Here is a 10,529-nt window from a genome sequence, read left to right on the forward strand (position 1 = left end):
ATCCAAATTCGGGGGAGGGGCAGGAATCTGTAGTTATGCCAAAAATACCTAAGGAACGAGAACCAAGGAATGGGTTCAAAATTCGGTAATCTTCAAGTTTAGGTGGGTAAAAAAAAAAATTAAAATATTCAAGGGAAGTAACTGAACGTCTTACCAGTATTCTCCGTACATCTCTGTTTATAAATAAATCACACACGTGATTTGATTGACGTTAGGGTTAGGGTGTGATTTATCTATAAACAGCTAGAAGAAAACGGATAATACTGGTAAGTCGTTCAGTTATTTCCCTTGAATACTTTTATTTACTTTTTTTACCCCACTAAACTTGAAGATTACCCAAAATTCTACCAGGACACCTGATTGAAGGCTGGAGAGTAAATCAGCCGAAACGTTGTGGTAACAACAAACAAAATGAGAACACATATCCGTCTAATGTAAATAAATGAAAAATTCGAAATTGGGGGAGGCGTGAAACTTAAGCCCTTTATTAAACTTTATAACATTAATTATTAAACATATGATTTGTTTCTCATAAGATGGTGTATACCAAACCCTAACAACCTAGTGAAGATCGTGCGGGTGATCTGAAAAATTACCTTAAAAAGAACTTTTTTTGCATATTCCTAATCTCCGACAGTTAAAACGTAGTAATCCAAAAAATTTTTGGTAAATTATTTTCAAAACAAAAAGGATTTTTCAAGGAGGTGCGATTTGTATATCTAGGACTACTGTCCAGTGTGATTTGAGTGAATGTAGCTATTGTTTTTCGTAGGCCGAGCGGCTGTGCAGATGGCTTCTAGCTATTTCTCGTTCTTAAAAGTTTTTTTTAGCAGTAGGTGTGAATTGAATTGATAATAAATACCCATTATATTTATGATGATATCACAAGGAAGCCTTCAGTGTTAATTCATATAAATCTGTTTAAACATATAATTAAATGCATTTCTATTTAAACAAATAATATCAAACTTCCATTAGAAATAATACGATAGAAATTATAGTGAATATACCAAACTACCTTTAAATGGTCTGAAGACGATCGCTTTGTATTTAACAGGATAAACAACAAAACCTCTACTGGGTTGAATCAGTCCTGCACCAATGTTATCGATCGATGTGACAGCAATAACAAATCCATATTTCCCTGTACAGGTTCCTTCCACTTCTGTAAATAATTTCTTTCGTACAATGTTTAGTAGATTGGGGCCAAAGTATCGAGGATGAAGTAGAATTTCGTGTTCTAATGACACATGGTAAAACATTCTGCGAGGTAAGTTAATAAATCAAATGGAGAAAATCCCGCTGTTGTATAAATATGCTATGTACGTCACAAAAATGTGCGTGCTGACTCTGAATAGATTTGAGCTAAACGTTTCATTCTTTGTGCTTCCGTCTCTATACCGGTCTTGAATCCTTGACCTGATTTTGATTCTCATGCTTTCCATTTCTTTAGAAAAAAAAAGCATAGCCACAACTCTCTTGTTCTCCCTATTCGTTCATATGTAATCTCTGTTTGGCGCAACTTTTGTTGATGTCTTAGTATGTTTTGGCATAAAACATTTGCAGTATTTGTGCAAACTCTTTACTTTCTGAGTTAAATCCTACAGAGGTTAAATTTGCCTAATTGATCCACCCCATTACTAGATACCTTTGTCATCACTTTGTCATCAATCCTTCAATAATTATGATCCATGACATTACCGTTCGTTTTCCTCTTCGACCTGCTTCCTCCATTATTCCTCTACCAACATTTAACTCCTTTCAAAATCATCTTAGCGTAATCGATGCCAGTGCCGTCTGACTAGCCCGTGCCGTGGCACGTAAAAAGCACCCACTACACTCTCGAAGTGGTTGGAGTTAGGAAGGGCATCCAGTTGTAGAAACCTGTCCAGATCAGATTGGAGCCTGGTGCAGCCTCCTGGCTTACCAGTCCTCAGTCAAACCCATGCCAGCATGGAAAGCGGGCGTTAAACGATGATGACGATGATGATTTCTTCCATCATACTTTAAAATCTACTTTTCCACACCCTGCGATCTGCAAAACGACCTAACTCCTGCTTATGCCACGAAAAAAAAAAACACCAAGCACGCTCTGTAAAATAGAAACCATACCAAATTTGAAACATTAGAGCAAGGTGTGTCTTTACAACCTGTTGAACCGTCCAACCTATGCCAGCGTGGAAAACGGGCGTAAAAAATAATAATAATAGTCCTTTCTAAAAAAGGCACAAGGCCAGGATTTCTTGTGGGAGGGGACTAGTCGATTACATCGACCCCAGTATTTCACTGGTACTTAACTTATCGACACCTCGAAAGGATGAAAAGCAAGACCCTATGAGACCCTACAAATATCATAGTGACAGATCGTTTCCTTTCAAATGTTTATCCGGGTGAACTCGTCTCCAACAATTTATCTATGTGGTTGTATGCATATGTATGTGTAGTTGTATGTGTGCGTGTGTTTGGTTGTAGATGAATTGTATCCGTAAATAAATTGCTGTAGATGAATTGTAGAAAAATTCGTCGGTACCGTTTATCCGTAGCTTGTCATTTCTGTATTCTGAGTTAGGCTGTAAATTTGATCTACCATTATTATATCCGAATTATAATAGAATATTTATCTAATTATTAGACATAGATCATATAGAGATTTTAAAGGCACACACATATACATAGGATGGATAATGATTACGAACAGAATACTTCATTTTTAAGTATATGTGACAAATAAAATAACTGAAGCAAAAAAGAACAAAAAGAGCTGCGACCACGACGAGACTCGAACTCGCAATCTTCTGATTCGAAGTCAGACGCCTTATCCATTAGGCCACGCGGCCACCCTGTCAAAGACTGCGGAAATTATTACTAATATATTATAGAAAATGAATTTTTTTGCCCTTATTTTTAATTGTTTCGTAAATTTTTTTGTTGTTTCCTGAGAGTCACATAATATGCTGTCATTTCGCACGAAATCATCTTATTTATGCCAAATACTGACCTAAATAGCTTTCTATTTTGTTCATATAAGATTTTTCCGTAACGATTTATCAGGTGTTGTTCAGCATTTTTAAAATGCATTGGAAATAAAAATGAAGTTGTAACTTTTATTAATTAGAGTATATTTACGATTATTAATTTATTTCTCTTCTGTTTTGAAATAATTCTACATAATTCCGATCGTTCGGTAGCTTTCCGAGATTCCCGCGAGATTTCATTATAGAACGCAAATACGAACATGGGAGAAACTTCCCTTAGTAATTTGTTTGATTTGTTAAACCTTAAAAATTGCTATTATTTCCTCTCGCACAGCATATATATGTGTGCTGATTTGTAATTTATATATAATTTGACATTAACAGAATTAAAAATAATTGAAGACTGTCTTGATCTCTGAGAAAGTTAAGAATTTGTATAAGATACTTTATATAGACTATTATTTAGTGAAAAAGCAGAATTTACATGAGAGCAAAACCATGGGCTTGTAACATAAGCCCAGAAGCTAAAGATATAGCAATAAGGTCAAATATAAACAATAGGGGAAAGACAGTAGCTGATCGCAATGATTTCACCCACAAACATCGCAAAGCTGACTTCTAATTTTTAAACGTAGATCGATCGACTCGGCTAAATCGAAGATCGATTTTATCTGTAACATTTGTGTAACGTGGGGTGTACCGACCGGACAGGGCAGCCACTTATACGTTTCCGCTGTAATCGAAGATATATGTAAGGAAGTAGATGGCCAAAATCCAACAACGCCACTGACCCATAAACATATCTTTTAACTGTTTCCGTCACTGGACTGCGACACCCGTTCTTATTTTTTTAAAGTCTGGTACTTATTTTATCGCTCTCTTTTTCTGAACTGCTAGTTACGGTGACGTAAAACCAACACCGGTTATCAAGCCAGGGTGGGACAACAAAGTCACACACACACACGACGTAGTTCCAGTTTTCGTTTACCAAATTCACTTACAAGACATTAGTTAGTCTAGAGCCTTAGTCGAAGATTGTTGTCTAAGGTGCCAACTGTGGGGACTGAAACCAAAGCTAAATGGTTGCAAAGCAAGCTTAACCGTAGAGTCTTGCCTCTGCTTGTAATACCGAGGGTTTTTTTTTTTTGTTTTGTTTTGTTTATGTGTGTATAATTTGTTCCTTTATGTCAATTTCTCATTCGTTTTGTAACTATGCTTAAAGAGGGTTTCAAAACAACTTTGCAGAATATCTATAACAATGTCAGAAACTTTTGGGACCTTGGACTAAGGCATAACACTGGCGAGGTCAGGCCATGTTTCAATGGTGTCTGCAATAAGGGCAAAGTAAGATCCACTCAATTTTATATTGTGAACTTTTATCTATCAATATATATAAATTGTTAATAAAAGGCCTTAGGTTTTTTGTAGGGTTTACACTGAAATAACTGATAGTGCTAAAGGGGTCATTATGTATGCAAGGAAGACCCTCTTCTGATAAAAGGTCAGTCCAGTCAAGCTATTGGACCCACACAGTTTGTTTGACATGAAAATGTCAAAGAAACAGCAGCACAAAGAACTGCAATTTCATAAGTATTAAATGCTTTAAATAAGAAATTCCCCTCTACTATCTTTGGCTTGTACATAAACGTTATGCTGGCTATACCAAAGGGTGCCAGTGGAGCCAATCTAAACAAGGGCATCATCCAAACTTAACTTTTTAGACATGATATTAGAATTTGGTAATGATTCATAGAGGCCCTTCAGTATGTCTAATGAAAAACTCACCTACATGCACATAGTCTTTCACCCCACTTCAGTTTTTGATAACCTAGTAAAAAGCTTCAGAAGAATCTCAAACCTGTCCTTTAGTAAGGAGACATTTGGCAAGAATATATTCAGTAGCATCAGCACTTTACATTCAATCCTGGACATGAAGATGAGGCAAGATTTTGGCATCAATTAGTAATTATTCTGTATTTTAGTGATAACAGTTATCATGTGGAGGGTATCCCATTTAATGGTGTCAGGTTACAAATGAGTTCGTGTAACCAACCTGAGTAGGCTATAATCTCTATGGGCAACAGGTATTGTATTTCCAGCCATTGTGTGGAGCATAGCTAGGCCTGGGGTGGTATATTTCGGTTAGATGAAGGCCTGAAGTTCATTAACAGAGCATATTTCTGGTGGCAACTATTGGTAGATACTACAGGCTGGAAGAGTTGGTGCAGTTTCTTGTGGAGGCAGAGTAGGCAATCACAAACTCCAGGTAAACAAGGAGAGACTTTATCAAGGATGCTCCATGTGATGTTGGGGAAGTTGTTTTGATGGTCCCAGATTCTCCAGATGAAGTGGAACAGAGAGGTGAAGTTTTCATGGTTCCTACACCTGAAAGAGTGCATGTGTTTGTGTGTATATTCCATTCAAAATCATTGGCTGTCATGCCTGTAAATGTCTTGTGATGTCATCAAATGATGTGAGAGTGTTCTTCAGACAAAAGCACTTGAAAGGCCCTAGTGGGCACTTAGTAGGATCTCAATACTTACAGATTGAAGTGTAGGATGGAGACCATGTGGCTGTTTATTTGTGTCTTGAACCATGCAATGTTGGAAGCAAATTATCTAAGCATGAGTAACTAACCTTGAGTTTTGTAAATTAAATAGCTCATATCTATGGGTGCTTGGGAAATGCTTTTTAATTAGCATCAGGAAGCTTCTAGCTACACAAATTGAAACCTCTTGATTGAATGGAGTATTGAGTCAAATTACTTTCCTCTTTCTCTCTTCAGATATGGAATGGAAGAGATCCTTCATTATTCACTTAATTTATTGATAAAGCCACTACTGGCTTGAGTCTTGCTCAAGGGCTGCCCTGTTGCTCATTCTGTTCCTTGATAGATTCCTCTTTTGATGCCTGTTACTAAGTTTCTAATTACAGCAGGTGTTCAGGTGGGGAGTCTATGAATATAAAGAGTTACCTCATTGAGCTTTCTATAAGGGTATGTTGTAGTGAAAATAGTTCTTCTCTCCCCACATGACAAAGTGGTATGAAGCAGCCACTATAGAGTCAAAAGTCAGACAGTCAGTCATTGTAGGTCAGTAGAAGTAGAATCATTGTGTTAGTCTTCAATTGGAGTCAGTGTCAGTTACGTGATATATATGAGTTCGAGTTACCATCAAGGTAGACATTTCAAAATCATTGTCTTGTGGAGCTATTAGTGATAGCACGATAGATGAGTCTAGGATAATAAGACATGGAATACCACCACAACATAATAATGGTGACAAGAATATTACAGTGCTAACAGTAACATACAAGTGGACAAGGATCTACATTATAACAGAGTAGTACTTGCCTGTCTTGAGGTTTAGGGATACATTCAGGAACTCAACATTAATAGTTTGGCTGAATTCTTGAGTTTATCTATGGTGTGGCCATTCATAATATTTGAGATTGCCAGACCCTCATCTCTATACATGGTCAAACTATAGGGTCTGTATGTTTTCTTAGGGTATTTAGGATGATGGAAGTCACTAACCTCAGCTCCCATCATAGTTCCCCAGGTTACCTTTCATTTTTACCGAGTAGGATTCATCATGAAACCAGATATCAGGGTTGCTACTACTAATGAATTGTCTACCAAAATCTAGGGTAATGAGAATGGATTTTTATATTGAAAGGTAGAAATCCATGATATTAACCTGGGTGAAATCAAAAGCTGCTTTATTCTTGATACCATGTAACTAGTTCATTACTGCAGCACTGAATCAATTCCTTGACCCTTCTGATATTGGAGTGGATGGCATTGAAAATACACTTACTTACTATGCATATCTTGCTCTTAAAGGAGTTGATTAGACTGGAAAGGAAGTTGGACTTGTCCTTAAGAGCAATGCTGAGAGGTCACATGACAAGGTGGTCCACATAATCCTCCAATGGTGTTTGCAAGGATTCAATGCCATATAATGGTACCTTGGAGAAGTGGCTTCTGCTGCAGCCTCAGGTGAACCAAAGCCTTATGAGTGGATTTGGCTATCAGAAACTGCAGCAAGTCTGTCATATATATATATATATATATATATATATATATATAGTCCGTAAACATATATCCAAAAAAGAAGCACACTCTAAGTTATAGAGCAGTATATAATAAAATTAGATAAGGCTGGTTTATGGGATTACCTTAGGTTTCATGTCCATAAAGGGATTAGCTTTATGGCATATCATCAGATCCTAAAACTTGTTGGCTAAAGGCCTCTCTAGCAAATGGAATCTGACGATTGGCCATAAAGCTAAGCCCTTTATGGACGTGATGGGAAACCTAAGGTAATCCCATAACCTGGCATTATCTAACTTTAATATCAACATCATCGTTTAATGTCTGCTTTCCATACTGGCATGGATTTGATCATTTGACTGAGGACTGGCAAGCCAGGAGGCTGCACCAGACTCCAATCTGATTGAGCAGTGTTTCTACAGCTGGATGCCCTTCCTAACACCAACCACTCCAAGAGTGTAGTGGACACCTTTTACATGCCACTGGCACTAGCAATGACCAAGCTCGAATGGTGCCTTTTACGTGCCAGTCAGGCAGTACTGGCATCAACCACACTCAAATAGTGCTTTTTACGTTCCACCAGCACAGGTGCCAGTCAAGCAGCATTGGCATCGGCCACGCTCAAATGGTGCTTTTTATGTGCCAGTCAGGCAGCACTGGCATTGGCCATGACTGATTTCACTTGGTTCAATAAGTCTTCATAAGTACAGTACATTGCCTGATGATTGAAGGGTACTTTTAAATGAGCCAGTTATGCAACACTGGCATCTTTGGTGTTTATTGCCTCACACAAACACTATCTTCCCAGTTATCCTTCCTTTGATACTGCTGCACCTCTGATGTGTCCATAGCTTACACTGGGTACATCTTACGAGTTTCTACCTTTGCCTTCTACAGATCGAGCAGGGCCATCTACCTGAAGGGATTTGTGATTTGTCTGCCTTCCTACGACTTTGGTTTTTTGCTAGGCTAACTCTTAAACTCTTTGATTATAGACTTTGCTTCTACACCTGAAACTTCTCTCTAGTTCTGGTAGTGACTCAGCTATTAGAGCAAGGTCATCAGCATAGAAGAGCTCCCAGGGCAGCCTGTCTTGAATTTCTGTTATTGCCTGGAGGACTATGAATAAGAGGAGGCTGAGGACTGATCCTTGGTGAACCCCTACTTCTACCTTAAATTCTTCACTATACTCACCTTACTGACAGCATCCCTGCACATGGCTTGTACAGCTCTCACCAAGCACTCAACTATCCTTAGTTTCCACATTGACCAACAGATAAGGGATCAGGGGACCCCGTCAACAAAAGCCAAGTACAGAGGTTTATCTTTGACTAGGAATTTCTCCTGCTGCTGTCTTACCAGAAAATATAGCATCATTAAATGCAAGTGAGTCATCATCTATGTGGACACATTTCTCTCCTATGATACCATGATTCTCTCACACACTGTTTTGCAATACGAAACACTTCAAGTCTCTGGTCCTCATGAAGCAGAACATTGGCAATATATATACACATACACACACACATACATACATGTACATATACATATGTGTATTGTGCAGATGTTTGCAAAAAACAAATCATCCACTGATTTTTACCTTCAAATGTGTGAAATAAAAATTCCTTTACTTGAAAAACAGATACAGGTTAACAAAAGGAAAGGTATCTGGTTATAAAACAAGCAGCTAACTGGCTTCCGTGCCAGTGGCACATAAAATGCACCATTTGAGCATGATCGTTACCAGCGTTGCCTTACTGGCACTTGTGCCGGTAGCACGTTAAAAAATATTCAAGTGAGGTTGTTGCCAGTGCCACTGGACTGGCTCCTGTGCAGGTGGCACGTAAAAAACACCATTTGAGTGTGGCCGTTGCCAGTACTGCCTGACTGGCCCTCATGCTGATGGCATGTAAAAAGCACCCACTACACTCTCGGAGTGGTTGGTGTTAGGAAGGGCATCCAGCTGTAAAAACTTTGCCAGATTGGATTGGAGCCAGGTGCAGCCTTCTGGCTTGCCAGCCCTCAGTTAAACCATCCAACCTATGCCAGCATGGAAAGCGGATGTTAAACGACAGCGATGATATATGATGGATTCTTTCAGTTTCCATCTACCAAATCCACTCACAAGGCTTTGGTTGGCCCGAGGCTATAGTAGAAGACACTTGCCCAAGGTGATATGCAGTAGGACTGAACCCAGAACCATGTGGTTGGTAAGCAAGCTACTTACCACAGCCACTCTTGGTTGGTGACAAGGAGATCTAATTGCAGAGAAACTACCTCAACAAACTCTATCTTTATCCACCCCATGCACACTTCCATATACTCTTACCTATCAGCATTTAAGTCGATTTTTTTTTGTCTTGCGAGTACTTGGTGACCCTACCAATGCAGGTGCCACTTAAAAGCACCCAATCCACACTGTAAAGTGGTTGGTGTTTGGAAGGGCATCTAGCTGTAAAAACCTTGCCAAAACTGACCTTGCATGTGCTTGTGCCACATAAAAAGCACTAAATCCAATCTGCTGAGTGACTGGTGTTAGGAAGGACATCCAGCTATAAAAATCCTGCCAAAACAGTCACAGAAGTCTGGTGCAGGTTTTGGCCTGGCCGGTTCTTGTGGTACCATCCTTCCCATGCTAGCATGGAAGACGAACGTTAAATGATGATGATAATGATACACTGACCCCAGTGCTCAACTGGTACTTATTTTATCAACCTCAAAAGGATGAAAGGTGACATTGGACTCAGTAGAATTTGAACTCAGAATGTAAGGATGGACGAAATACCACTGCGCATTTTGGCTGGCATGCTAACAATTCTGCCAGCTCCCCAATTCATCCTGCATTAAATTAAATTTTTCCAAAAATCTATTGTTGACTGTCACATGATATTTCAAGAACTATCAGTCCGTCAGGTATTCTTGTCAAGAGAAAGGTGATTTAATTAGTCAAATATCATTATCATACAAGCAGTGCCATTTGTTTGCAATCTTCCATGGAAACATATCTCATCCACACAAGCATGGAAAAGTGGACATTAAAATGATGATGGCAGCAACTGATGAATCCCACCTGATTTCTGGATAGCTAAGGATATAAGATTGGTTTTCAAAAGAGTTGTTTCTTAAAACAAAAAATCCATATTACTGTGGTTAACATCTAGATTAGCGAGTCTCAACCAGGGTCTTTATGGCCCGGAGAGGGAGGGGCATATAAGATTTTGCTGTTAAAATTCATTGGTTATACTTCTACAATACACCAAATATTTTGATTTCTTCATACAATTTTTGATAATATTTAATTATAAAAGTACAATAGGCTTCTTTAAACATTCAATGGCTTGGGGGTCCACAAAATAAAACAGGAACCGGGGGAAGGGGGCATAGTTTAAAAAATAGTTGAGAACCACTGATCTAGACAAAAGTATGGATCTGTAGATTGTTCATAGTCATTCAACATACTCAATCTCAGCAGATCTTGTCTTCCACAACAACAATTAAAG

At 38.6% G+C, this 10,529-nt stretch overlaps 1 protein-coding gene and 1 non-coding gene across 2 annotated transcripts in view; both read right to left on the reverse strand.

Annotated features, from left to right (window-relative positions):
• The window catches only part of LOC106871620 (DNA-directed RNA polymerase II subunit RPB7), a 2,547-nt gene extending 1,216 nt beyond the window's left edge, over nt 1-1,331 (reverse strand). The window contains exon 1 of the mRNA XM_014918188.2: nt 1,019-1,331. Coding sequence (XP_014773674.1) covers nt 1,019-1,262 — 244 coding nt within the window. The 5' untranslated portion in view covers nt 1,263-1,331. The remainder of the gene's footprint in view (nt 1-1,018) is intronic.
• Nucleotides 1,332-2,764: 1,433 nt separating this feature from the next.
• Nucleotides 2,765-2,837, reverse strand: Trnar-ucg (transfer RNA arginine (anticodon UCG)). Its single transcript has one exon. It is a non-coding gene; the product is annotated as a tRNA-Arg (tRNA).
• Between the last annotated feature and the right edge of the window lie 7,692 nt (nt 2,838-10,529).

This window comes from Octopus bimaculoides, chromosome 1, assembly GCF_001194135.2.
Source record: "Octopus bimaculoides isolate UCB-OBI-ISO-001 chromosome 1, ASM119413v2, whole genome shotgun sequence".
NCBI lineage: Eukaryota > Metazoa > Mollusca > Cephalopoda > Octopoda > Octopodidae > Octopus > Octopus bimaculoides.